At 51.3% G+C, this 26,568-nt stretch overlaps 11 protein-coding genes across 11 annotated transcripts; 5 read left to right on the top strand and 6 right to left on the bottom strand.

Moving 5' to 3' along the window:
- Nucleotides 1–13: 13 nt before the first annotated feature.
- Nucleotides 14–1,688, bottom strand: N7468_007099 (uncharacterized protein; the record flags this gene model as incomplete). The annotated part of the gene is made up of 6 exons (XM_058476395.1): nucleotides 14–572; nucleotides 659–1,014; nucleotides 1,066–1,168; nucleotides 1,226–1,270; nucleotides 1,325–1,466; nucleotides 1,523–1,688. 6 exons carry the CDS (start codon nucleotides 1,686–1,688, stop codon nucleotides 14–16), a joined length of 1,371 nt encoding a protein of 456 aa, XP_058329285.1.
- A 376-nt stretch (nucleotides 1,689–2,064) lies between these two features.
- Nucleotides 2,065–4,803, bottom strand: N7468_007098 (Peptide methionine sulfoxide reductase MrsB; the record flags this gene model as incomplete). The annotated part of the gene is made up of 4 exons (XM_058476394.1): nucleotides 2,065–2,441; nucleotides 2,512–2,772; nucleotides 3,154–4,711; nucleotides 4,777–4,803. 4 exons carry the CDS (start codon nucleotides 4,801–4,803, stop codon nucleotides 2,065–2,067), a joined length of 2,223 nt encoding a protein of 740 aa, XP_058329284.1.
- Nucleotides 4,804–6,974: 2,171 nt separating this feature from the next.
- N7468_007097 (GPI anchored serine-threonine rich family protein) lies at nucleotides 6,975–7,835 on the top strand (the record flags this gene model as incomplete). Its single annotated transcript, XM_058476393.1, has 5 exons — nucleotides 6,975–7,026; nucleotides 7,085–7,163; nucleotides 7,218–7,358; nucleotides 7,416–7,485; nucleotides 7,635–7,835. The coding sequence occupies 5 exons, from the start codon at nucleotides 6,975–6,977 to the stop codon at nucleotides 7,833–7,835; spliced, it is 543 nt and encodes a 180-aa protein (XP_058329283.1).
- A 999-nt stretch (nucleotides 7,836–8,834) lies between these two features.
- On the top strand, nucleotides 8,835–9,685 carry N7468_007096 (uncharacterized protein; the record flags this gene model as incomplete). The annotated part of the gene is made up of 2 exons (XM_058476392.1): nucleotides 8,835–9,551; nucleotides 9,614–9,685. The coding sequence occupies 2 exons, from the start codon at nucleotides 8,835–8,837 to the stop codon at nucleotides 9,683–9,685; spliced, it is 789 nt and encodes a 262-aa protein (XP_058329282.1).
- A 257-nt stretch (nucleotides 9,686–9,942) lies between these two features.
- N7468_007095 (WD40 repeat domain-containing protein) lies at nucleotides 9,943–11,955 on the bottom strand (the record flags this gene model as incomplete). The annotated part of the gene is made up of 6 exons (XM_058476391.1): nucleotides 9,943–9,998; nucleotides 10,053–10,128; nucleotides 10,183–10,380; nucleotides 10,442–10,727; nucleotides 10,779–11,745; nucleotides 11,811–11,955. Coding segments are annotated over 6 exons (1,728 nt in total), but the record flags the coding sequence as incomplete, so codon positions are not given.
- An 814-nt stretch (nucleotides 11,956–12,769) lies between these two features.
- On the bottom strand, nucleotides 12,770–14,744 carry gem1 (ERMES complex Ca(2+)-binding regulatory GTPase GEM1; the record flags this gene model as incomplete). Its single annotated transcript, XM_058476390.1, has 2 exons — nucleotides 12,770–14,661; nucleotides 14,735–14,744. 2 exons carry the CDS (start codon nucleotides 14,742–14,744, stop codon nucleotides 12,770–12,772), a joined length of 1,902 nt encoding a protein of 633 aa, XP_058329280.1.
- A 1,155-nt stretch (nucleotides 14,745–15,899) lies between these two features.
- Nucleotides 15,900–16,671, top strand: N7468_007093 (uncharacterized protein; the record flags this gene model as incomplete). The annotated part of the gene is made up of 3 exons (XM_058476389.1): nucleotides 15,900–16,223; nucleotides 16,279–16,393; nucleotides 16,463–16,671. The coding sequence occupies 3 exons, from the start codon at nucleotides 15,900–15,902 to the stop codon at nucleotides 16,669–16,671; spliced, it is 648 nt and encodes a 215-aa protein (XP_058329279.1).
- A 337-nt stretch (nucleotides 16,672–17,008) lies between these two features.
- On the bottom strand, nucleotides 17,009–17,914 carry N7468_007092 (uncharacterized protein; the record flags this gene model as incomplete). Its single annotated transcript, XM_058476388.1, has 1 exon — nucleotides 17,009–17,914. One exon carries the CDS (start codon nucleotides 17,912–17,914, stop codon nucleotides 17,009–17,011), a length of 906 nt encoding a protein of 301 aa, XP_058329278.1.
- Nucleotides 17,915–18,573: 659 nt separating this feature from the next.
- N7468_007091 (SRPBCC family protein) lies at nucleotides 18,574–19,059 on the bottom strand (the record flags this gene model as incomplete). Its single annotated transcript, XM_058476387.1, has 1 exon — nucleotides 18,574–19,059. One exon carries the CDS (start codon nucleotides 19,057–19,059, stop codon nucleotides 18,574–18,576), a length of 486 nt encoding a protein of 161 aa, XP_058329277.1.
- Nucleotides 19,060–20,472: 1,413 nt separating this feature from the next.
- N7468_007090 (SYLF and SH3 domain-containing protein) lies at nucleotides 20,473–21,932 on the top strand (the record flags this gene model as incomplete). Its single annotated transcript, XM_058476386.1, has 4 exons — nucleotides 20,473–20,515; nucleotides 20,610–21,036; nucleotides 21,098–21,847; nucleotides 21,911–21,932. The coding sequence occupies 4 exons, from the start codon at nucleotides 20,473–20,475 to the stop codon at nucleotides 21,930–21,932; spliced, it is 1,242 nt and encodes a 413-aa protein (XP_058329276.1).
- Nucleotides 21,933–23,547: 1,615 nt separating this feature from the next.
- On the top strand, nucleotides 23,548–26,210 carry N7468_007089 (putative telomere silencing protein Zds1; the record flags this gene model as incomplete). The annotated part of the gene is made up of 3 exons (XM_058476385.1): nucleotides 23,548–24,490; nucleotides 24,532–25,943; nucleotides 25,998–26,210. The coding sequence occupies 3 exons, from the start codon at nucleotides 23,548–23,550 to the stop codon at nucleotides 26,208–26,210; spliced, it is 2,568 nt and encodes an 855-aa protein (XP_058329275.1).
- Between the last annotated feature and the right edge of the window lie 358 nt (nucleotides 26,211–26,568).

Below are 26,568 nucleotides of genomic sequence, written 5' to 3'. Positions count from 1 at the left end.
AGCCGGGGCAGGGTCAGGGGTGCTCCACGCATTGCCCCCCCCACGGATCCATGCTCGCAGAGATAACATTGGCGGCAGCAGCGGTGGCAACAGGCACGGGGGGCTTGGGAGTATAGGTTTGCAAGGGTGGACTGGAGATATTGAAAGCAGACTTCATTTCTTGCTGCGGGGACACTGCGGGGGGCTTTGGAGGTGCAGCGGGAGGGGAAGAGAGGCCGAACAGATCATTGGAGAGAGATGCTGACGGGGGGTTGGGTTTCGAGGGCTGGGGGGGAGGTGAGGCGAACCCACCAAACCCGAAATCTTGCGAGTTTGAGGATACGGAGGTCGTCCGGGACTGTGCCTTTGGCGCAGACAAAGTTGGGGATGCCATGCTACCCCAGAGATCACCACTAGCTGAGCCCGCGGGCGACGTAACCTTCGGTGCAGCAGGGTTGGCTTTCATGGTTGAGAAGTTGGCAAGGTTGGCAAAGGGAGAGGGTTTCTCAGCTGGCTTTGCCGGTGGGGAGAAGTGGTTGACGGGAAGCTTAAGCCACTGAATGCGTCTGTCAAGCCTCCCATGTTCGAAGATGCTGGAGCAGCAGCTTGCGGAGAGGACATGTCGCCGAACGAGTTGGTTCGGGCGTGCTGAGCAGGGGCTGGCGGGGGTTTGGCGTACAGAGACAAGATAGATTGCTTCAAATCAGGTCGCGAGATCCCGCTGGGCGCAGCAGGGGTCGACGCAGTACTGGACGGACGGCTTGTCGCAGCCGGCTGGGTGCTACCAAAGAAATCGAGTCCAAGTAAAGAGTCCCCTGGCTTTTGAGGCTTTGGTTGTTGTACAGGCTGTGCTTGTTTTGGAGGAGCGCGCGAGGTTACATCAGTTGTGCTGGGGCGAACCGGGGGAGCAATTGGGTCGTCGCCGAAGAGATCAATCTGAGGTTGTTGTTGGCGCACAGCTGGCTGGCTGGGTTGTGCTAGCCTTTGGGATGCAGAACGTTCAATCTTGGCCTTTTCCTGAACAACAGCGAGGGGCTAAATCAGTCAGTATGCGTTGTTATGATATTAAATCTTGCTTGTACTTACCACATCGTCATCACCATCACTCAAAGTCGAAGGATCCGGCATAGGGCCATCCATAACCCAGCGCTTAGCCTCATACTTGGTCCGGATGAAGTTTTCAATTTTCCTGCAACACCGTCAGCCATCGTGTACATTATACTTCCGCAATTGGGGGTATACTCACGATTCGGAGGGAACGTGACCTGGTTGGAGCTTCGCTTCCCAGTACCTTGCAAAGAATCAGTGATCAGAAGAAATAGAGACCATCGAGACCATGACATACTTGTTGGCGCGGCCATTGCCCCACTTCAAAACACTTTGAAGTTGTTCATCTGTCCAGGCATCCAAATCGACTGACTTGACTCGACTGATGTGCGTACCCATGCCACGGTGAATCCCCGAGCAACGAATACAAACAAAGATACCTAGGTTCCATGATGCCCAGCGGGGGTCTAAGGAGGATATCAGTATAATTTCTTACTTTCCCTGCGAATTCGAACCTGGCGCGCATTTGCCTGGAGAGAGGGGGAGGACGAACGTTTGTTGCGCTTGCAATCAGCACAAATCTTGTTAGACTCAAGTTTCAGTAGACTCTTAATTGTCTGCTGGTTCTGGGCAGCCTGGCCAGGGGTCGCACGTCGAGACATTGTACTCGTTGGCGGATGTTGTAGAAAGGAGAAACCACAGAGCGCGATCACCGGTGGCGGTCGGGCAGATCGATAATCCGCCTCAGGCCGCGGAAGTGGAGTACGGTGAAGCAAAGATGCCTCTTGTGCAATTTTATGTATGCAGACAATGGCATCGTGGTTTTCGTCAGGATATGCCAAGTTAGCAAAAGTATGATACCGGGCGTTGATATCAAAGGAACTATGATTTCTAATGGGCTCAGATGTGAAGGCTGCGAGTGATTCGCTGAAGCCTGTCCCCCGGGTCCCTAGCTTGTCCTCATTTAAAAACTTGCATTAACTCTTCTCACTTTTCCATGACTAAAGAAGTTTCTTGGTCAGATATCGAACCAAAAATTTACGCCTTGGCCTTGTCATTCGGGCCTTTGGTATCCTCGGTGAAGCGCAAGCTGATGCTATTCACACAGTGCCGCTCATCCGTCGGCGTGGGGTACCCTTCACCCGCAAAGACATGGCCCAGATGACCACCACAGTTGGTGCAAACGATCTCGGTCCGCTCCATTCCGAATGTGTTATCAACGTGTCTGGTCACTGCGCCAGGGATGGAATCAAAATACGCGGGCCACCCGCACCCCGATTTGAATTTGTGGCTGGCCTTATATAGAGGAGCTGCACACCCGGCGCAGGTATAGACCCCCTCCGATGGATAGTGAGCGTCGTATTCGCCCGAGCCAGGTCGCTCGGTGCCTTTCTCTCTCAGGATTCGAAATTGTTCTGTTCGTCCGAGGGAGGTTAGTTGGCAGAGTACACCAGACGAGTCCGGGCATGGGAAGTCAAAACAAACCTGGGCTGAGGACCGCTCTCCACTCATCCTCGCTTCTTTGACCCGGATAAGACATGCTTTCTTTGGGCTCTTTGGAGCTGAAGAAGGCACCGAGAAATGGAATTGTTGGGGCTGCGCGAAATGTCTTGCCGCCTGGAGTGAGACGAGGGGCCTTGCGAGTCGAAGTTGAGTGGAATCGTGCAAGTTGACCAAAGTGATTCAACAAGCGGAATCGATGAAATGATCTTGCGGTCCGTAAGATTGATGTCTGCATGGAGGCGCCTGGGGTTCCTACAGATATGCACCGGGAGGGAAGTGGCCATTAGCAATGCTTCTCAACCCAGCGATTTTACGTCATCGTGCGGGGAGGAGCCTTGCAGCCTTCTAGAGCTCGGCCTCAATGGATTTTAAAGTATACGATAATGTGAGGACGATCTAACACAAAACTCAGTCTGCGATAGAAAGGAAAGGGCCCTTCGGCTTTTTCAAAACGTTAATTGAGGCTGGAAACCTGAAATGTTCGATCACTTCGCCATTCATAGTGAGCAAACAAAACGCCTCGCTGCGCATGGGGGTATCCGAACAAAAGAAATAAACAAAACAATAGATATGCACTCAAATACCTACATATCTCAAAGACTTGAAGTTAGCGCCGAGCCTTACCTGTGACAATGAGATATCCTCGGTTGATCTCCACCTTCCACCCCTCCTCCACGAGCATCCGACTCACAGCAGGACCCAAACGGGAGGTGCCATCGGGGCTGTGGATTCCAACGCCTGTGATAATCTTGTAGCCTCCATGGGCCCTGCCACGGATGTGCTTCGCGTCCCCCAGTCCCTTCCACCATGCCTCCACTCGCTCGCGGGCGATGCGGACTCCATTGGCCACGGTGACGCCGTGGAGATCCAGGTCACCCGACGAGGACTGCTGGTCCACCAGCCAGTCAGATGCCACTGCGAGTTCTTGAAAAGCCATCTCACGCATCTCGCGTGACCTTTCGTGGTAAACTGCCGCGGCGCCGCCGTACAGGGGGTTTGACCGCGCACGTCGAGCTGCTTGAGAGGCCTGCTCTCGTGCGGCTCTGCCAGCAGAAAACTTGCTCTCGGCGCGCGACTTTGCCTCTTCGAACCCATACGAGATAGATGGCGCTCCGCGTCGGTGGCCCTTGGCGTCAGTCACGTCCTCCGGGTTTTCCAGACTCAATGGAGCCATAGAGAGTTTGACGAAGTCCTCAGCGGAGACCTCAGTAGCTTTGACCATAGCTTCAGCAAGCTCCTGCGTCGCAGACATCATGTGCCGTGTGAGCCGAAGCAACCCGACCAGCGTGGTAGGCTCGACTGAGGGAAATTGTGCTCGAAGCTCTGGGATTTGGGTCATTATGATGGATTCACCATCGACCTCCGCCATTGTCTTCGGCGCTTTGGTCAATGCTATGGCGCGAATTGTGGATGAGAGAGATGCAGAATGCGCATAGTACAATGATGTCACATGTGTCTTGGAAGCATTCAGCGCGCGGGAACAGATGAAATCAATGTCCGCTTGGCCAGTCTCCCACTTGTTAACAGGAGCACAGTCGGAGCTTCTACCTCGTTTGATATCCAGCTTTTGGTACTTCTTGTTCTTTTTCTTTCTCTCGGACTGGCGTGATGCGACGTTATCTTCCGTGACAAATCCGTCGATTCCTTTTGGGACATTGATTCGAATGTCCTCGGGAGCGTCCTTCGTCTCATCAAAGAAAGCCTGGTTCAAAAGGACATCCATTGATTTCGTGACATCGCCATTGTTCTTCTTCAGCTCAAGCTCGATATCAATGCGCGACAAGCTGGGGAACATCTCAAGGAGGTTGTTAACACTCTTATGAGGCGTTGCGCCCGTAAGCTCTCGAGATCCGTCCGCAGCGAGCGTGTATCTCACGCTTCTTTTGCCCTTGTAAATGCTGTCATCCGATAACAAGCTTGACACCATGCTGGTCTGGTCCGTCTGAGCAGTCATCGCAGGCTCTGAAAAAGCCCCTCCGAGATCGACGACATCATGCTCTGTATCGTTGGCAGTACCGGAAGGATCGAATGGGAGGAACTCTTGTTGAACGGCAAGCTCTTGCAGAGTGTCTAAATTTTGTCGGAGCTCCTTGACCTGATCAGGAGACTCAATATCGTAATCGGAGAAGATGGCGGCGAAGAGAGCTGGATCGAGCGGGGGGCAGTACCTTTTCTCCAGCTCCTAAACCCCACGAATGTCAGTCGCAAGGCCATCGAGCCTCTACTAAGATCAATATTGTCACTCACAGTCCAGAGATCACCCTTACCGGCCATAGTGTACGTAACAATGGGTGAAGGATCAAGGCGGGGAAGAAAGATATAGCATCAGGAAAGTTGTAATGTAAGAACCTGCAGGTAAATGGAGATTGCCTGGTGTTGATGAAGGGCGTGAGTCCTCAGGAACACGTAAATGTTATGGGGAAACACGCTGTTGGCGCTTGCAGCGCATCATCACGAAGAAGTATGAGGAACAGTTTGGAGGAAGAGAAAGCGGCCTGGATATTTTGCAATGTTCTGCCGTGGTGGTTCTTCCGCCTCCCCCGCACTTTTGGCCGGGCAGACATGGCCGTCAACAACGTCGAGCCTATCAAGCTAAAGGGCCTACACTATAAAGTTGGCATTTTGATAATTAGCGCACCTCGAAAAGGAGAGATATCCCAAATCTTGAGCTTGTGAAGTCTAGCTTGACTTTCCTTATCTCTTCGTACCTTGGGCTCCAAGGTCTAACGGTCTATGGGCCCGCGGGGCCCGAGGTCTCCTGTGAAATGCTTGCCTGTCAACCAAGACCAGTCCTTGCCTATCCTGTAGCCTTCGTTTACTTCTTCTCTTGCCCTGTCTAGCCATATTGCTGCTAGATCGTTTGAGCCCTGCGCTGATAACTGGTTGGTGACTAAAGATGCTGGGCTTGAATGATATCATTGCGACGGGGAAGCGCGGACTGACGTCTTTCAAGCATGTCTGCAATGCTATCTTGTTTGTAAAATCCAGTAGTCGCATACTCGGCTTCCCTTGGACAGCATTGCCACTTGAAGCTGAACACCGCCTTCGCATGTACCATGATGCTCGATATCTGTAGTCCAAAAGACGTCAGCTCGTAGATTCTCAGAATGCCAGTCCAACTCTGATGGAGCTTTCGGAGAGCACAAGTACGCGTCAAGCCCGAACGAGAGTGCCCTTTCAGCATCGATCACAACATATGCGAAAAAGCAGCTAACTTTTGTCAATGCATTATTTTAATTTGTCCTAGCCATCATCCAATGAGAGTGCCTCCGGGAATGTACTCATGTTGTACAACTCCTTGTCGATGCCTAAAGCTACTAACAAGGTAACAACTTCGCCAATTCTCAATCCAAGTACGGAGTAGGGACTGGTGGTTCAAAGGTTAAAAGCTAATCATACGAGGTTTTCAGTCGGGGTAAGCAAGGTAAGCAGAACAGGTCTACAGATTCCTGGCATTTCCGTGTTGCGTGAGTTTAGACGTCAGGTTGAAAAGAAGTAGGGTGAAGTCGGTCTTTTCCCTCTGTCCTACCGGAGCCATGACCATCATCTGAGACTTGCACTAGGGTATCCAGCCATTCCGACAAGATAAGATTTTGCTTTCTTGTAGAAGAAATGAGTGTCTTTCTGAAGCTGGCGTACTATCCTGCCTGTAACGTTGAATAGATCGTAGTCGTATGACTGAAGATACAATAGAGCCTAGTTCCCCAATTTGAGACCACAATATAGAGCAGTCGATCCTGAGACGGTTGGAGACCAAGGAGTTTTAGATATTATTGCGGTGCCTGGGAACTATACGTGTCGGCCATATTGAGTAACAAAGGAACTGGCAGTAGGCTGTAGCGTCCCAGGCGACGAGGGACTCCACTGGAAAATGGGCTGCAGCGGCGAAACTAGGAGACATCCCTGGGCCAATGACCTGGATACCATGATCTGGCAATATGCAGAAAGGCATCTCACTTGCAATACAGACAGGTACTGGCACAGGAACTATGACGCGCGGCCAGTTGGAAATCTAGACGCACAGAGGCTGTGTGCGAGCAATTCGCTGGTTCATGATTGCACTTTGGACCAAGATCAATCTTTGGTAAGCTACAGAACCCACAGTGTTTCCACTATCCGATGTTCGACACGATAAATTAGAGGTGTATCTCGGGGGGACGAAGATACGGATCCTACGATCTTGGCCTTTGTGCTCCAATAGGCTTGCAGAAGCGGACATGACGCGACGGATATTCATGAGTACGCTAGTCCAAAAATAAAGTGTGACTGAGCTGGGCAGATCTGCGTCAGTCCTTTTACAAGGCTATAAGAACATTGTCTTCTCAGCTGGCCTGTCAAATTTGTTGATCCTCTCCATTCTCCTAGGCTCGACCAATTCCTAGTATAATCGGCTCAGTCGAACACTCTGTTTTACTTATTGATATAATCTAGTGCCATTCCTCAAGATGCGTATGATCTTTGTGTCTACAATCTTGGCCTTTGCTGCCACTGTAGCAGGTAGGGTCCTTAACCCCAAACCAGCTCATACCTGATGGACTCACAAGGCTTCAAATAGGTATCGAGATCCTCACACCTACTATTGGCCAGAAGGAATCCCAAGATGATTCTATCACTGTGAAATGGAAATATGTCTCGTATGTGATTGAGAATCGAGACCAAGTGTGCGAAGACTGAAACTCCCATCTCAGGACGGACCCCCCCAAAATGGATATCTACCTGGTGAACCAGAACAGCTATCCTAACACCAAAGTACTGGTCGCTTCTGGTGTGGACAGCAGCAGCGGACAGTACAAGATTAAGGCTAGCGATGTTAAGGATATTGACACCGGGTGAGTTTTTCATAATGAGATCGACAGTTCCCAGCAGAACTGATATCTCGAGTTTAGTTCCGGATACCAAGTCAACTTCGTGGACACGAACAATGGTGGTATTCTGGCTCAGTCACAGCAATTCAGAGTAACTCCATCGCAGGCTTCCGATGCCTCCAGCTCTGGTAAGGCAACCAGTCTTGCTAGTCAAAGCTCCTTTGAATCTGCATCGACCTCCATGATTTCCAATTCTGTTTCAGCATCTACTTCTGCCTCGGAGTCTGCTTCAAGTTCTAGTTTAGCGTCTTCAGATGCCACTTTAAGTTCGACTTCTGCTTCTTATACTTCTTCTCCGACAGCTTCCTCCACTTCTGCGACTGCTACTCACTCCTCCATCAGCTCGTCAATTCCTTCCTCCTCCTTGCCTACTTCTTCACCTACTTCTACTGCCTCATCTACTATGACCAGTTCTTCAATGAGTGCGTCCTCCTCTACTAGTTCTTCTTCTACAAGCTCTTCTTCCATGACCACCTCTTCTATGACGTCTTCAAGTTCTATGTCGAGTAGCAGTACCCCTTCCAGCACTTCAAGCTCTACCATGGCTACGAGTCATTCATCTACATCCCACACCAAAACACATTCTTCTACCTCAAGTACTGCTAATTCCACTTTTGCTTCTCGCTTTCACGCCCCCACCCATACTCCTTCCAGTTCCAGTTCCAGTTCCAGTTCCAGTTCCAGCTCTACTTCACCCATGCACCTACCCATAACCATTCCCCTCCTGCTTCCACCTCCACATCTACTTCCCGCGCCAGCCTCTACGCTATATTAGGGGACTCCGAGGTACTCAATACTGAAATGATTATATACTAACATTGTGGTTTATAAGTCACCGATTCCTCCACTACCGAGACATCGACGACCACTTCCACCACAACCAAGCATCATACACGAACTCCGACCACAACGTCTGAGGCTACCACGACATCGAATGCGGCTGGAGTGCTTATGCCCCCCCAACCAATTCGGCAGTCTGCTTTTAGGTCTCGCTGCATTCGCTCTGTAAGACTGGCGCTTATTGGTTCGATGCCGGCGGGGCTTTGGGATGACAGCATACCAAAGAATATAGTTTTACCCATGAAGATGTGATCAGCATAATTTACAAGGCAGAAGGGGATATGGGTTGATGCAACTTTTTGATGTTTGGATTTAATATTTCCTATGGCAGATTGATATCTGCCCTCCTAATATGAATTGCAATTAAAGTTGTTTGTTCGCATGTGGCCGATCAACTTTCTTGCTTTTGGGCCTCGGCGCCTCGGTAATCGTTCTACTCTCTTCGAAGGTTGATTTCCCCGCAACGAGATCCATCTACCAAAACGCCAAGTTCATGTCCACCATCTGTCTTCTATCTTCTTCCTCCTCAGCCCACTAAGAATTCCAGAGCCACAATGCCCGTTCTCACTCTCCACCTTCTCGCCCTCCACCCGAACACGGATGCCCAAGTCTTTCTCTCCAAACTCAAGCAATCCCCCCCACACCAAAGTAATTGTCGCATCGCAACCTCGTCATGTCGTAATCCACCCAACAATCCTCGACAACAGCCCTTTGGCTACCCAAAAATGGGACTTGATGGTACTCCTTCAAAACAGTGACCCAGCGACGAAGGACCCGATCCCCGCATCTCTCCGCACATCAATCCAGAACTCGTACGACATCACGACTGGAATTCCATCCAAACTACTCTCTTCTTACCCCACTCGCGATGCCACGCTGAAGCGAGAAACTGCGTCAACCCCCTTAACAGGAGCCCTAGACAAACTTCTCAAAAATGGAAGCAAGGACTCTTCGCAGAACCTAGAAGTGTCACCTCAGCTCCTCCAGTTCATGACCGAGCTCTCTAAATCGCATACCGGCCCCGTGACAATGCTTAACCTGCTGCATTTTCAGCAGCCGGATGGCAAAAAGAGCTACTACCAGTACGGGCAGGCGTTCATGCCTGTCGCTGGCAAGAGAGGCGGCAGTGCCAAGCTTGTGGGCAATGTCGTGAAACCTGGGGAGGGGCAGAAAGATGACTCGCGGGGCTCGAGAGAGCGGGCGCCGCAGGACTGGTGGAATGAGATTTCGATTGTTCATTATCCGTCCATTCGCCATTTCTGTGATATGTTGGCTGGAGAGGACTATCAGGCTATCAATGAGAAGTATCGGCTTGGGGTAAGTTTTAAGCGTCTCTTTTGGGGGGGTGGTGTTCTAATTGCTGACCGGGGATGTTACAGGCTCTTCGTGATACATTTTTGCTTTGTACGACGGAATTCGAGGCTGAGGATGTCGCAAATGCGAAGCTTTGATGATTCCTTTTGCTTGCGATGAAATAACCGGGATTCAAGCACCAGCCATTTTTGAGTGTGGATTTATGTGAAATAACTAATTCAAAATATTACGATCTCTACGAGTAGTCGTGGTGCTGAAACATGCTTATAGAGTAGATTGGTTGGGGTATCTGAATGATGTGACCAGGACATCTTGCGCCCAGGCACTGCAAAGGATTGCTGCAAGATGAACTATCCTTTCCCCTGGCTGAGTCGTTTCTGTCTCGGCCGACGCTTTATCGGTCATGGCTCACCACACTATCATGAGGCCGGTCCCAGGTTCGGATATGCCCTGGAGAGTGAAGTTAGCACTCGCTTAGCCGGTATGATATTCCTAGAATGTTACCTTCAAGAGATGATGTCATGATACAATCATTTTGGAATCCGAGCCAGCAGATCGGGTCCTCTCCTACGATCTTGGACTGGTTGAACGTTAGCATAACTCAAGATTGAACGAGCCCGGGGATTGTACGTACCATGATGGGCGGTAATAAGGCGGTCCGAGCACGAGGCTCGACAGGGTGATCAGCCACTTCGGTTTCTCTATCCACGTATTCAGTCCTCTCCGAGTTTGAACGGCCACGATTGCCTCCGCTATCAGCACGATGGCGATGTATCGACTGGGACCCAGGCGCAATGATACTGTTACGGTTTCGGGCAGAAAGTTGATGATGCTGGTTGAGACTGTCAGAGTTATTTGTCATAAAGTCTGCGCAGAGAAGAGGGCAGGCTAACCACACGAGGCCGGTGAAGCATTCCCACGCTGAAATCCCAAAGGAGCAATCTGCAGTCATCACCAACGCTTCCGAAGCGATAAGTCCTCTGGTCGCATCGCCACGGGTCGAACGCTACTGCGGATACGAAAGAATTGTGCCCTTGACATCTTGCCACAATCTTGCGTTCAGGGAAAGACCAGATAGTCACGAGGTCATCTTGGCCTCCTGTCACAATGTACTTGCCATCAGGTGACCAGCAGACGCAAATCAACCCCCCGTAGTAGCTTCGGAAGATGTCGTGGACCCTGCTTGCTGTCAGGCTAGGATCAAGGGCGACGGTCGTACGATTTACTCACTCTTCTTTCAGATAGTCCATCACCCGAAGTGACCCATCTTCCAGGACTACCGCGAGATGCCTCGAGTCGGGAGAGAAGGCAAAATGCGAGATTTTCTGGTTTGCAAGTTTCCAGAGTGATAGAGGGTTGGTTTTCTGGTTTTTCGAATTGACGGACTTCAAAACCTCTAGTGGATGTTGACGTCTCTCCGGATGATCGGAGACCTCTGGTGTGAACAATGCATCTTCCTTCTCCTTATCGTAAACCACCAAAACACCATTAGCATGCGATGCCATGAAGAGGTTTTCAGAACCTGGAAGCCACTTTATATGGGTGACAGGAGAGTTATTGATGACGCCGTTCTTATTGATCCGGGCATATTTCTGCGACATCGGCTCGTACCAGATGATATCCCCGGCAGAGGAGCCCATTATGATGTCCAAATGAGACGAGGTCTTGGTCACGTCATTGATATCGTGGCATAGCATGTGCGCCTTGGTGAAAAGAACTTTGGTCAGGTGCTCCTCCTTCTGCGTCGAATTGAGATCCAGCCACTGAAACGCGCGGTTGATATTGGCGAACGCAAAGACCCCATTAGGATCGCGATCGCCGAGTCGTTTGGCGGATGTTTCGTGCGTGATAACCCGAGAAACAAACGAGGAGCTGCTCTTGATTATGTTGTTCTTTGGCTTCCTTCTCTTTGATGCGTCCTTTGCTGCGACTGGTGGGAGCGCAAGTGCGGGGTTGCCTTCTCCGAACAGAGGTGCTGGCGTCGCTGTCTTCAAGAAGGTCGGAGGCTTCCTGCGCGGATCCAGGCTGACCAAGGACAGTTTGACACCTGAGGTAGGTGGTGCTGGTACAGTCGCAAGAGGGTTAGGATTGATAATTGGTGCTTCGGAGGGATGTGGAGGCGGTGTTGCTAATAAAAGATCGTCTCTGAGAGTATAGGTACCTGGCGCGAGATAATAGATGTTAGAATCCAAACCGGCTGATAGCACGCGCAAGACGCCCGATTCTCGTGTGCGGTCGCCTCGGTATTCGAGGAGCACACACCTTCTCCAACCTGCAGTGGGCAACCGCCTTCAGGGTGGCTGATCGTGTTGTTCGTTTCAACAACAGGCACCGCCATCCCGTTCGCCGCCCCCGCCGCGTAAGCGACAGGGATTGTGTAGCGTGGTGGAGGGGGTGGTAAGACACTGCTGACCAGGATCAGTAAACAGGAGCTTAACAACGTGAAAATTGCTCTCCGCAGCACAAATAAATCGCCATGAAAGTCGAATGATGACGTGCTTAGCGACCAGGCCCAGAGCTAAGATGGCAACGATCGATTACATGGCAGATAAGAGGGATAGCATATAGGCGCTCAGAGCCCCAACAAACAAAGGTACAGGTTTCAAGGTCAGTCTTACAACATAGCGACAGCTTGTTTCCTTCCAAAGTTTCTTCAAGCTTCCAGTCTAGGCCAACCCGCGCAAGTCAACTACTCTGGCCCACACAATGCGCAACCGAATCGTCAAGCTGGCCAGGCAAGTCCGTCAAAATATATGTCCAGCCAGTAGAGATTATGTCGGTTTTATATAGCTCGTATTGCTTTAAGGCACTCCTGAGGGCCAGTTTAGGACGAAAAGGTCGCAAGGATGTCGTCAGGTCTAGCTCAAGTTATGCACGAGAGCGATCGGATCGACGGTAGGTTTCCGGGGCGGTCCAAGGGACGCGGAAGTCTGATTGACTAGAGCTGGAATTGGGCCCTCAAATAGACGAGCGAGGCACAAGGGAAGAAGAGAGAGAGATCGAGGGAAAAGCCGGGGTAGAGCGGGAGTGCGGAGCTTTGCGCCCTGGCCGCTCTTGTTCCCCCCATTCTTTGGGTGCCTGGCGGGGCGTCGGCTCTGTTCCGGATAGGCGGACAGCTCGGGCTCAACGGCTCAGCGGGCTTTTTATGGCTTTTTTAAGGGGTTTCGATACGGGAAACTCGGGGTATTATTATCCAACAGATCTAGGAAATGTGCTACTCGTCAATTTCCACTCCCACTCACTCGGCGCCAGATCATCACCGCCGCCGCTCCAGCACAAACTACAGCGCCAAGCGCGATGCCCCACGACATCCATTTGCCTTCATCCTCTTCCTCACTACGTGGAAACACGCTACTTGGCTCCATGGCAGCCTCCGCGATATGCACGAATACTTCCTGAATGGAGTTCCAGGTGACACTGGCATGGAGTGGGGGACTCGGCATGTTCAGCATGGCAGTATACTCGTGCGGCTGGTACTCCGCCCGCTGCGTAGTCCGGTCCAGGTCCGCTTTGAGAGCGATAAACACGCTAGGGAGTTCCTCCAAGTGAGGATATTTGGCCCGTAGGGCGAGAATGTAAGCAAACGAATCCGGGTCCGAGGAATCGTAGGTGTAAGCAATCACATCGCATTGGTCGAGGAGTTTGGCTTGATTTTCCAGGATTGCAGGCTCCAGTTCACCGAGTTCGTCCATGATCAGATAGCACTGTTTCCCGCCCGGCAGTTCCACCGTGTTCACAGCAGTGCGGGGCTGGATTGTTGGGTGATAAGTCGTGCTGAAGCCTCGGGAGAGAAAAGCATCGAGCAGGGCTGACTTGCCTGAACCCGGTGCTCCAAGAACGTGACACTGGACTACATTTCGACCAACTCGGCCAGGGCGACGCCGTTTCCTGCGCGGTCTTGTTATCTTCAAGGCGGCCGTGGTAGACTGATTGCTCCGGTCCGAAGACTGGAACCCTAGATATGCTAGATACTCTAGAGTTGTCTTCGGCGACATAAAGGTTGTCATACTCCATTGTGCTAACCATCCCTGGAGCGTAACATGGCCAGCTTCATTTCGAACGGTCGATGACGGGAATGAACCATCAGCCCAGGATGCAGGCAAGCCTGGGGTGGGCGCAAACAACGATGCGAGCTCGGCATCATTCAGTCCGCCGTCGTTATCTTTGTCTGAGAGAAGGAACAGGTTCACAAAGAACCGATAACCCTCAGGGGAAAGCTCGGCGGAGGCGAACGGCGGGACTTCAAATCGAGGATGCAGGAAGCTCTCCTGCAATGAGAGATTGTCCGTGTATTGAAACGCCCGCAAGATGATCCATACAGTCTCATGACGGCCCTTCTCTGCGTAGAGTTTATTCAAATGAATGAATCCCCGGCAGTCAATGCCTGATTCAGTCACCGATTCCGGGTATGTCTTCTGGATGGTTTCCTTGATGTGTTCCAGATCTACTTCACTCAATGATTTGCCGAAGCATCGGTTCTGGAAGTCATTGATCTCCTTGTCTGACAGGTATCCATCTCGGTCTTGATCACTCAGGTAGAAGATACGTTGTAAGGCCGCCACCGCAGCTGGTTTGAGGGTAGCTTCTTTTGAATCGAACAAAGGCGCGATGGGATGGGTCACAGCCTTCTGGCAGACGAAGAAGGCCTCGTTGACGTTCCGATGCTCCCTAGCACTTGTCCGAATACACGAATCGATTTCCTTGAACTCTGCCATCAGCGGAAGCATTTCCTCTTCAATCACTTGGGCCTCGCTGCGGTCTGAAGCCAGGTCCGACTTGTTCGCGCACAAGACAACTGGGACGTTTACCCCAAGCGATCGGAAATGCGGTAGCCAGAATAACGCGACACGTTCATAGCTGTAGTGGTCGGAGTATACAAGAAGGATGACGTTAGATTTCCGGATCTCGCGAGCCAGGTTGGCGCGCTCCTGGGGAACGGCAGAGGTGTCAACGACCGTAGTTGTGGTAACATTTTCGGGCGTTCCAATCGTAGGAGGAATCGTTATTTGTGGAAGGACCGGCTGGATCTTGTTCGTGACGAAGACACCTTTCACCAGCGAGGTGATCAAGCTGGACTTTCCGGTGCCTTCGTCACCGCATACACAGATTCGAACTGGGAGAGATCAGTCATGGCCAATCCGGTAGAAGGAGGAAGGGGGGAAAGGGGGTCATATCATAGAACCTACCGGTAGCCATCTGCTGGAGCGACCAGGGCACTATGGCTGGACCATGACAGCTTTGCGAATCCGGGGTGTGTTTGGACGAACGATAATGATAAGGAGAAGAGAGTTGCCAAGAGGTGGATCCCGAGGTCGGCTCAATCACCACGAAAGAGCCAGCATCCGCAGCTCCAGCCAAAACATTCTACATAATCCGGAGGTACTAGATCTCCAAAAGTAACAAACCTTGAAGTCCATCACTAGCTCTATTGATGAGGAAGCGAGATTTCAGAAGTCAGACCTTAGCTCCAGGCCTGGCTTGCACGTGAATTGTAGATCCATGTACCTTTTTCCGTTCCACAATTACTGCGTACAGACGAAACCCATACACAGTACTGCGTGCTTACATCTGACCTCCATGCAGACCATTAAGATCTGCCAAATGTCTCTTAGATTTTGATTTGTAGCAACCCCACTACGCTTATGGGAACCTTTGTCATCCGTAAACCAATGGGCCTGTTGCGGTCCCAACGCTGATTGGCTCACCGCCGCGCCTCGCAGAAAGAACAGAACATTCTACTGACGCTGTCGCTTGTGCCTGATTGAGGTTACCTCGCGCGGGAAGCCACCTCTAAGCCACGTTTTGAGACGGTCAATTTTAAATTGGTCAGCAACTCTTCGTTAGTTAGCTATCTCAAAATACCTCGTAAAGAAATATAACCTAAGCATGACTGGGTGCGTATCTAATTGGTATAAAGCTGCGGCCCATGTGCATAGCTAAGGGCCCTATGATGTTCTTAGTCAGGAATAGTTAACATAGGCACACTCACTATCATAATTATAGCTCGTATGGTTGCAACATCCAAGCCCAATGATTTCTGATTTATAATAGCGGAATCGGGGGGTGGGGTTCTTGTCAGTTCTGTAGATCCGGTGCGCTATAAATCCGAGACTCGGACGGGCGAAGGCCCCTCCTGATTGGTTATAGCACTAAATGGGCGGAGATATTGCGATGGTGCGATGGTGCGATGGGTTTCTGCTCTAGCCTAGCGACCACTAGGCGTTATTAAAGGAGGCTCCAGGGCTGTTGTCGCGGCCCTTATAAGTACCCCACCCTTTTCTCATCTAGACGCTACTCTTCTTCATCCAGTCTTCTCTTTTTCTCCCCCTGTAATTTCGCGCCATCGTTAACATGTCTGCTTTCAAGAACCCTGCTACTTCTACCCTGCTTGACTTGGTCAAGAGTCGCCGTACCTACTACGGTCTGAAGGCCGAGAGCCCTATCTCGGATGACGCTATTCAGCGTATCGTCGAGGACTCCGTCCTCCATGTCCCCAGCTCCTTCAACACCCAGACTTCTCGCGTCGTTCTCCTGCTGAAGGATGAGCACAAGAAGCTCTGGGACCTGACCATCAAGGTCTTCGAGGGTCTTGTCGCGGCCGGCCACGTCCCCAAGGAACAGTTCGAGAGCAGCACTCTCCCCAAACTGAATGCCTTCAAGGCCGGCTACGGAACCGTCAGTGCTAGGCCGCATGGAACTGATGAATTCGCCTTTCTAACGCGTGAAACAGGTTCTTTTCTTTGTTGACTTCGAGTCCCTGGCGGCTATTAAGGAGAAGTTCGCCATCTACGCAGACAAGTTCGACCCCTTCGCGACTGAGTCCGTCGCTATGTCTCAGTACCTTGGTAAGTCTTGAGCGCGACCTCTTGGCGGTTCCAAGTTTGGGCTGTAGCTAAGCTAACACCCACTTACAGTCTGGCTCGCTCTTGAAGCCGAGGGTTTCGGCGCTAACCTTCAGCACTACACCCCTCTGATTGATGAGGAGGTCGCCAAGGCCTGGGATCTTCCCGCTTCCTGGAAGCTTGATGCTCAGCTTGTCTTCGGCGTTCCCCAGAACCCCTCTGAGCCAGCCGAGAAGCAGTTCCAGCCTCTCGAGAGCCGCTTCAAGGTCTTCGGGAAATAAGTGGAAATAATCCTTGGAATTTTATATGAATATTAGAGTTTATATGTGCGATTGAGCTTCCTAGCCGGCCCAGTGCCACAAGCGATGAGTGAAATGACAATTTATAGAAGAAGACAAAATGGTGCAGGTCTCCAAGCCTTTCCCCGTAGAAGTTCGTGGATGCTCAGCCAACTAGGAGATTAGACTTGAGATAAGAACAATTGTGGCTATTATTGCGTACAAGATCAGACTGGCTTCGGATATCTTGCCAGTTGCCTGAAAATGAGAAACCGGAAGAGGATCAATTCTGCAGAAAGCACGCCGGCGACCTCCATTGCCCTTCGGTTGTATTGAGCTTTCAAGCTTGCACCTTATGCTTACGCAAGAAATCCTCCAGGCGATCCCAAGCGATATCAGGGTAACGATCATTATCCAACGGCTCCAGTTTCCCATCTCCGGACATCATATTAACCATGTACTGCATTCCCTGCCAGACAGGGAAAATTTCATTTTCACCGCCAAATAGTCGCATTGTAGAGATCATGAGCTGAGCAGTCCAAATAGTTCCCATCCACCTAGGCGTATACTGCACACCATAGATAGTAGTCAGGGTATCAGCGATATCCTGTACACTGGCCGTAACGCTGGCAATACGAAGGAACTTTGGCGTAGGGTTCGGATCCGCGGCAACGGCGGCAGTAAATGCGGCCGTGTCCACCATGGAAGTATAATCGAGCAGCTGGTCTGGCTGGCCTACATATGGGAGCGTCCGGCTTTTGTGGTTGATCAACGGAGACTCGCCCGCCATGAGATCCAAGAAGCCGCCATTGAGGATGCTCGTCCAGGCAATGCCGGACTTGTTGAGCCGATCATGGAATTCGCGGTGGATATCCAGATTGCGGTTCGAGCCGGGTGCTGTCTTCGTGAAGTCGAGGGAGAAGTCGGATGGGATAAAGCGCGGTACCTTGGCGGCTACCGAGGCATCCAGTAAGTTACCTTGCGTGGTGTGCATAACATCTTTCAGGCCTTGGAGAGTCGACACGACGCATTTGCTGCCTTCTAACTCGTGAGTCAAGGCTTGTACATTGGATAAGTCGATAGGGACAATGGTGGCGCCCGCATCACGGAGATCATTGGTGCGGTTTGGCGCAGTGTTTGGGCGTACGAGGGCCTTGACGGCCACGCCGCGCTTGAGTAAGGCATGGGTAACGAGTTTGCCGAGGGCGCCGGTGGCACCGGCGACGGCAACAAATGAGTTCGCCATTATTTAATCGTATTGGACACACTTTAGGTGAGATATTGAGATCCCAGTGAGGTTGTCGTGTGGAATGTGGCTGGAAGCTCCGAGTCGATGTTGGCCCTCTTAAACTTGTTCAATCGCACAACCTATCTTATAGTTCTCTGCAGGCCAGAGGTCACGAAGGTTGACTAATGCCTCGATCTCGTCCGACCGAAAGGGGGAGCTTCTTAGACAGCCTTAATAGTATCTTTCCAAAGTTTCCAAGGTTATCTGGTTGCCATTGATAATCTCGGGGTTCGGGGTGTGGAAGGCGCGGGAGCCGGCCAGCCCCTACCTTCGGATCAAGTGGCATGCTCTCGCACTAAAGAAAATACTGTACTGGTCTATTTGTGACGCACTGTTGATCTAGTGGCATTCTTCAGTGACGTTCCTTGTCCGCTCTATGCCTTGGAATAGCCAAGGAGCTCATGTGTGCTGACAAGATACATTGCCAATAGTATAGACGGGTTATTGAATCATGATTCCCTAAACAGATTTCCAATTCTTTTGCTCAATTCCACTACGGAAAACGTTTTGGAGTTAAAATGGATTGTAAGGGCGCAAGGCACTGGTGAGTCACTTCGTTGATTCAAGTTCTTTGTTATATACTGATAGTTCCAGATCTTGAAGAATTAAAGAATCATCTAAAGGTTCCCACTCTCAACAAGCTCTCTCAATTTTGTAATCGTTCCCTCAACAGCTCCCCTGGCCATTGCTTTCTCCTTTTCAAGCAGAGCTCCAAGCTCTTCCTGGGAAGCATCAGGATGGTTCCACTCGAAAGTATAAGTCATGTATAGTTCTCCATCAGCGCCTTCGCTGACAATGTTGTTCACAACGCTGCCATTTGGCTGGCTGAAGAGAACCCTGGAAGGTTTATAAGCGGTGACTGTTTCCCGGACTGTGCGCTGGTCCTCGCGGAAGACGACATCGCGAACCGTTACAGGATTGCCAGTCGAGGAGTCATGGGTTTCGGAGATGACTGCTGTGGATTGGATAGCCTTTGGGACGAACGTCTGCGCCGATCGGATTTTAAGAAGCAAGCCTGCCCAGATCTGCTCTGTTTTCAGGATAGTAGTAGCCCCAGGAGGGTTCAGAGGAGCTGTGAAAGCAACGTTGTTTGTGGTCGACATAGTAGATTTAGGATGTGAGCGCAAAGCCGTCTTTGAACTGAGTCGTCTTCGCTGTAGTGGGTGTTCTGAGTACTTTGGTCCCAGGACAGAGCGATCTATTTAAAGTCGAGCTTAAAATGCTGGGAGCTCCAGATTAACTCAGGCCTATGACGTGGGCACCCGCATCGATAATGTCAGCGAAGACCCGAGCTGCGAAAATGACAAATGGGAAGGCCGAGAGGGGCGGATGACAATACTAGTAGCAGCCTCGCCGAATTTCATTCGAGATAATATCAAGAAGATGCATTTATTAGACATGATTAAGTGCAGAGCATCATTAGTGAGTATAATATTATCTCGAGCCAGATTCTAGTCTTGGAAATTTTGCTCACTGACGAGAGATCGGCGCTCTGAAACTTCAAGCTGTACACATGTATAGTATAACGCGTCAGTCGTGTGAGCGTTGCGATGATCTGAAGCGAGTCTTCAAAATTCCTGAGCCTAATAAGGGAACCTTGTTGGCATATAGTCGTAGGATCATTACTTGGCGATTCGAGCCAATGACTTCCAGAGAATGGATCTCAACCCGGAGACAAGTAGAGCCACCAGTAAGCCCTGCTTAAATGAATACTCCATGGTATTTACCTGGCATTATTTACTAGTATGCACAGTCATTGCAAAAGACCCGGTGTCTCCGACCACATCTGTCGTCAGATGGAGCAATGCCAATTGATTCAAATGAGGTTTGAAATCTGAATTCCACCGCTGCAGGATTCGCTCGACAGCGAAGCAAGCCTTGTCAGTGGGCCATGGTGACCGCTTTTAGATAGAAATGATTTGGTCTATGGGGTTAGCTGGATAGCTAAAATTTTCAGGTTGTCTATATTTACAGTAATGGAGTGAGATTGGGTTCTCCGAAATGGCTTCCATGAGTGCTCACCAATACATAAACCTTTTGACACACTGCGTGTCACCTCCAAACCATACGTGCATATACTTGTGTATGCCTTGGTTTGTAAGCGAAAAGCAGCTTGAGAGTCGTTGGTTTTAACAGACAGATCTGGGATCAAACAATTATCCATTGATATGGAGTCCCTTCGGATGAGGCTGGAAAGGACGGCTGCTGCGCCACTGCCAATACAGGCAAGCAGAGTGGGGACGGTTACAACTCGACTATATAAGCCTTTGGGCTCCCAGAGCTGCCCAGGCGGAAGGCAAGAGCTGCGCTACAATCTCAAGAATCGCTACACACCTTGATATTTGTGCCTTGCCCTGTGCGTTCATCTGGTCTTTCTCCGCGAACCACAAACGCGGCATCCTGACCCACAAACGGCCCCAGTATCGACTGACTAACCTGCTTGAACCTCCCCGGGTCATCGTCCTTTCAGCCTCCCAGTCTCTCCTGAATCGGTTACAAAGCCTTCCTCCGCGACGATGCCTCTCGGGATCAATAACCCGCTTCCTTCGTCACTGGCCAGTATGTCCGCTCTGTAATCTATATCACCTCCTCCTTGCCTGCTTCCCCGCAGTGTGTCACGGCTCAGCCGGCTAATACACCCCTCCCGTAATAGGTGAATGTAAGAAGGCGGCCAAGATCCTCACCTCCTTCGTCGACCCCAGGCAAGCATTCGGACCCGACAAGGTCATTCCGCCCGAGATTCTGGCAAACGCTAAGGTGAGAACTCTTCGATTCCCTGTTGCCTCCGAGAGCGGGGGCACTCGTTCAGATCAACGGCTGACCCAATTTTGTCAACAGGGACTTGCTATCTTGACCGTCCTCAAAGCTGGATTCATTGGCTCTGGTCGATTAGGATCAGGGATCGTGATCGCCCGGCTCGCTGATGGCACTTGGTCAGCTCCTTCGGCTATTGCGACCGGCGGCGCGGGAGTAGGTGGTCAGATTGGGTTCGAATTGACCGACTTCGTCTTCATTCTCAATGATGCCTCCGCTGTGCGCACATTCTCCCAAGTCGGCACACTCACTCTCGGTGGAAACGTGTCGCTTGCGGCTGGACCAATTGGCCGGAATGCGGAAGCTGCAGGTGCAGCCAGTACCAAGGGGGGTCGCGGCGGTCTTTTCCTACTCCAAGACGAAGGGTCTCTTCGCCGGTGTCAGTTTGGAAGGCAGTATGCTCATAGAGCGCAAGGATGCGAACGAGAAAATGTACCACAGCCGTGTCTCTGCCGCCCAGCTGCTCTCGGGTAGCGTGCGGCCCCCGCCCTCTACCGATGCGTTGATGCGCGTTCTCGAATCCCGGGTCTTCCAGGGCAATGTACGGATGAACAGCGACTCTATGTACAACGACGTGCCCGTATACGACGACAGGCATGACGACTTGGTTTGGGAGGGTCGGAGAGGAGATGCCTATGGCCAAGGCACACGACGCGAACGTTCAAATACTTATGATGGCTACGACTACCGTGATAGTCCTCGCCGGACGAATACATGGCAAGACGATACCTACGATCAACCTACCGGAGGTTTCAGCCGCTCTTCGACCTATAGCAATACCGTTGGTGGCTATGGTAGCCGTAGCCGTAGTAATACTGCTGGCTACGATGATGATTATAGCTACTCTGACCGTCGCCCTACTCGTCCTTCTGCGCCGAAGCCGGTTTTTAGCCAGAAGACGGGCCAGGGTGCGGGACTACGGTCTGACCAGGCGATCGCATTGTATACATTTGATGCAGATCAGGACGGTGATCTTGGATTCAAGAAGGGTGAGATCATTACCATTCTGAAGCGGACAGAGAAAGCGGAGGATTGGTGGACAGGCAGGATCGGCGACCGCGTTGGAATCTTCCCCAGGTAAGAACCCCCTTATCTTTCCTCTTGTGTTTTCTTTTCTTTTGGTACTGACTTGTTTTGCAGCAACTATGTTGATGCTTCTTAAATTTTTCAAAGCAATTATGATACCTCGTGGCTATGCCGCACTGCTGATTTTGGGAAAGCACGGGTCCATAGCTGAGAAAGGAGATGAATATACCGGCTGGGATTCAGTTTCTAGTCTTTCCCCTTTGCCCTTCCAATACTGAGTCGAGTCATCCTTCGTCTGCTTGTACTTGATTGCAAGGAACCTTCTCGAGTTCTTGGCGAGCACGTTAACATTGCCGAGTGGAGCCCGCGTTTTCTTTTTCCCTTTTTTTTTTTGTGAGGCTGCACGTTTTAGAGTTGTCGTTTTGCATATCCTCTTTTTTTTTCCGACCTATCGTTACGTGCTAAAATAACCTTCCCAAGTCAAGTCTTCAGTGGTAAATTCATGAACCACCTTGGATAGACCCTCTGCTACACTTGAGTATCGCTTACGCTAACACTTACACAACCTGCCCCCCCGCTGATGTAGACTGTAGAGTAACACCACGTCCAATCAAGATACGACGGCACTAGGGTCGAGAATCGGAAACGCCAGACCCTGAGCAGACCCTATTTCTTCAAGTGGTTGATCTGTCCCCAGTCTTCTGTGCCACTCTAGTCGGAATTTTTGTATCGGACCTGGAGTCTACTTTGATCGCAGTGACTGCCTCCTGGGGCTGTTCCAAGTGTTCCCCCGTGTTCCCCTTAACCCACGTTACCTATCGAAATGGTTGTGTCACGGAGGCAGCGATGGAGCTGGTGGTTCCGTGTCTCTCTCTCCCTCAACAGAGACGAGGTTGTACTTGTTCATGTCCGACAAGGGTTGGAATTTGGACTGAGGTGTGAATCACGCAGCCTTTGACCATGTTTACCATGCTGTCCATCCCAATCAATTGAAAGGGAATCTGTGGCGCGATCATGCGGATGAAGCGAGCGGGAAAGAAGAGTCAGGTGAAGGCTAAGACAGTAGACGGTAGCCAAGAAAATGTATATAGACTTGTAGATCTGAGAGCATAAAGCCCCGAGAGGAAAAACCGGGTCGCGATCGTCCAAGGGCCAGGCTTTTCGCCCGGCTCCTTTGGGACAGAAAGTGGAGCCAGGCACAAGGTTGCTCGTGCAATGGAAAAAAGGTGGTCGTGATTTAGGAAAACATCTTCGGATGTCAGGTGCTGCGACCGACCCCTAACAAACCTCGAATTTCCGCCCTTCCACTTTCCTTTCCTCCAACCTTGGAGTCCTGGGGTCTTGACCAATGCCCCCGGTCGCGACATCCTACCCTTTTCTGCCGTCCCCCCCGCTTCGATGATCGATATCCTTCTCCAGGTGATACATTGACACGCCCCCCCTCCAACCGACCCCTCCCCGAGCCCGCTCTTCAGGCTTATCCAGCCGTCGGTTGCTGTATAGCTGGCTCCCATGCAGGTGCGTTCCTTGGTCCTTCTGATAGCCTCTTCTTCTTCCTTGCTGGACCGCGGTCTGTCCGGAAGGCAGTTTCATGGTCCTACCCGAAACCCCCCCTCGCCTCTCCAGTCCGGATCTTATGCCGAACGAGGAGCCACCTTCGACTTGACGAGCATTGCTTATCGATTGAGGCCTTGACTCAGAGCTAACTTCTGCCGACCGATGCTGACCACAACCCCGTGATACAGGCTTCCATGGCTGCCCCTGAGGCTAGCGGAGGACACGCGACGCGGAGAGGCCATTCACCCCATCTGTCGATAAGCGACCCTAGCCACCATGTTACGGAGGCAATAGGCCACATGTACGACGATGACTATGATCCTAATGATCCACGGCGCCTGAGCTATATACCTTCGGCCAATTCAGAATCCATCACGACCATACCACGGCAGCCTCTCAACGCCCAAACCCTCTCACCCGCCTCCATACAGACTTCGCCGGCCGAAGGACAATCAAGGCAAACGAAAGGAAATCCGCGACCGCCATTAGTAGGCCATCGATCCTTCGATCGTGATAGTGATGCCGGCTCCGATTCGAACAGGACGCCTTCAGAAACCGCAACCTCCTCCTTCCCCTTGAACGACATCGGCTACGAATCGAACCCAGCAGCTGTTGCTCAAGAACTCAACAACCTCGCGGCAATTCGACGAATGTCTATGGATGTTGCAGCTGCCGGAGACCCTGATCTTCCTTCTTTTGGCGGCAGCAACAATAACCTTTCGATCCCATCTCTACCGCCGTCACCTTCCGCAGACGAAAATGACGCCTCGCGATTATTCTGGGTTCCAGCGAGCCTGCACCCGGAGCTGGCGCCGAAGGAGTTCAAGTCGTTTCTGGAAAGCAAGGCTGACCTGATCAAACGGAAATCCGGCGACTACTCTTCCCTCAGCCCCGAACGATCCGGCTCAGACAGCGGTCTTCGTCGGAAACGGTCAATGCTGTCTAAGCAGATTGATAGTTCAAGTGGTTACACAGATGGTGCAGAACGATTGGAGCGGCAACGCTCGCAGACCTCAAGCAAACGGGACGGCATGCTGAGTCCAAATCTGCAGGAGTTAGAGACACTAGTCGACGACTCGAAGACATCTGATCGAGAGAAGGAAATTCTAGCTCGAGGGCTACAAAATCTTGCCATTAGTTCGAACGAGGATAAACCCATTCTACCCCGGCGCCTCCAGGACACAGCCTGAGACGATCAACTCGAACCCAATACAGGAAGGGCAGCTTGAAAAAGGGCGAGAAACCACCATATTCGAAGAGGGTTGGAAGAGGCTTGTCCGAATCGGCCGATGCGCCTCCCAAGATCACACTCTCTGACAAAGACCCAGCGCGTAGCTCAGTTGACTCCGCTACCCCAGGCCTACCACAACGTGCTTCGTCAAGCTCCTCTCGTAGCACTGCTTATGTACCAGGCTCTACAACTAGTTCCACATTTGATACAATCCTTGATCGACCAGAGGCAGAACAAACTGCTGCATCACAAAACGCCCCCACAGACGCCGACTCTGACCGGGAGGATCCTTCAATACAAGGAAACGTTGCCTCCTACGCCCGGCAATGGCATTCCCGCATCAGCTCAAACGGTCGATCCACTTTGAACATACCACCATCAGCACAAAGTGTCCCTGCAATAACCGAATCACCTCCAAATGACTCCCGTCGCGGGTCTTCTGCCTCAGCTTCACTACCAAGCCGAGTGGGAGAGCGCGACGGGTCTTCTGCATATTCGCCTAAGGCACCTCAGCAACAAGATACCACTCCTACGAAACGAACCTTAATGAGTGACCAACATGGTAGAGAAACTACGCCAACGCTTAACGATTTTGCCAATAATCCTCAGATGATACCCGGTAACAGTACGCGAACAGACAGTCTGTCGTTTATTCCAACCATCCATGAAGAGCGAAAGCCAGAAGAGCGGAGGTCAGAGGGTAAGAAATCGAAAAAAGACTCGGACGGAAGCAGAAAATCCAGCTGGCATTGGCTGCTGGGAAGTGAGGAGAAAGATAAGAAGAAGGACAAAGATGGAGAACCCAAGCGATCCCGATCACGAATTGCGGATATAGTTCATAGCAGCACTCGCCCTGATCCACCACAGCCACCTCCAGAGTCCAGCACGAAGGGCCGGGAAAGCATCGCTATTGACCGTTTAGATCCAAAGCTGGAGGAGGAGAGGCGCAAAGACAATGCCCGGCGGGCCTCTGCGGACAAAAAAGAGAAAGACGGCATTTTCTCGTCTATTTTTGGCGGTGCGCGGAAGAAACACAGCGGCGACGGTCATCACCGTAAAAACTCGTCGCGAAATTACTCCCCCGATCCTCCAATGCGTCAGTTGGTACCTGATGTCGATTACGCTTGGACTCGTTTCTCCATTTTGGAAGAAAGAGCGATCTACCGCATGGCCCATATCAAACTCGCCAACCCTCGCCGCGCCTTGTACTCACAGGTTCTGCTGAGTAACTTCATGTACTCATACCTAGAGAAGGTGCAACAGATGCACCCCCAAATGATGGTCGCTTCAGGGTCTCAAAGAAAAACCAAGTCCCGTGACCAGCAGGATGAGTACATGCAGTATCAGCAGTATCAAGAGGTCAGCACCCTTGAGATGCTCACACTTGCAAATGCTAACTTTGATATCTCATAGGCCCACGATCAACACTATGGGGACAATGGATATGATGACCCATCAATGTACGAGTACGATGACGATCCTCGCGACCGCTACCACGAGCATGGAAATGGTCACCACGGCTACGAAAACGGCCATGGCTATGGATCGGGACATTACTCATATGATCACTCGTCTTTTGGCGATGATGTCCAATTAGACGATGACGATGACGACGATATGTGGTGAAACCGAGTGACGGCATCTTCATTTACCTCTTTTACCAATCTGCATTCTCACTTTCTGCAGCTGAAATACCCACCTTGTCTATTCTGGTCGATTCTAGCCTGTACAGAGCTCTCGTCTTCATTGACTCCTCTCTTTGCTTCCTTCAACCTCCACCTCCGCCTCGCTACTCTTTCCCCTCCCCTTACAGCACTACCTGAAACATCCATTTACCCAGCCGGCCTAGGGTTCATCTTTCCGAAAAAAACCAGCACTTGAGGGTCGCTGTACGATACCGCCAGAGTACCATGCTACTCGCCGTCATTGTCTTTCACTTGGTGACTTCCCCTATCAAGTGCTAGTCTCGGTAGCCCCGGTGTGC

The sequence above is a fragment of the Penicillium chermesinum genome, assembly GCF_028974085.1.
Source record: "Penicillium chermesinum strain IBT 19713 chromosome Unknown utg000005l:1.0-4115287.0:1.0-4118363.0, whole genome shotgun sequence".
In the NCBI taxonomy this organism is placed as follows: domain Eukaryota; kingdom Fungi; phylum Ascomycota; class Eurotiomycetes; order Eurotiales; family Aspergillaceae; genus Penicillium; species Penicillium chermesinum.
The sequence above is the reverse complement of the archived record's forward strand: the minus strand, read 5'-3'. Positions and strand labels throughout refer to the sequence as shown.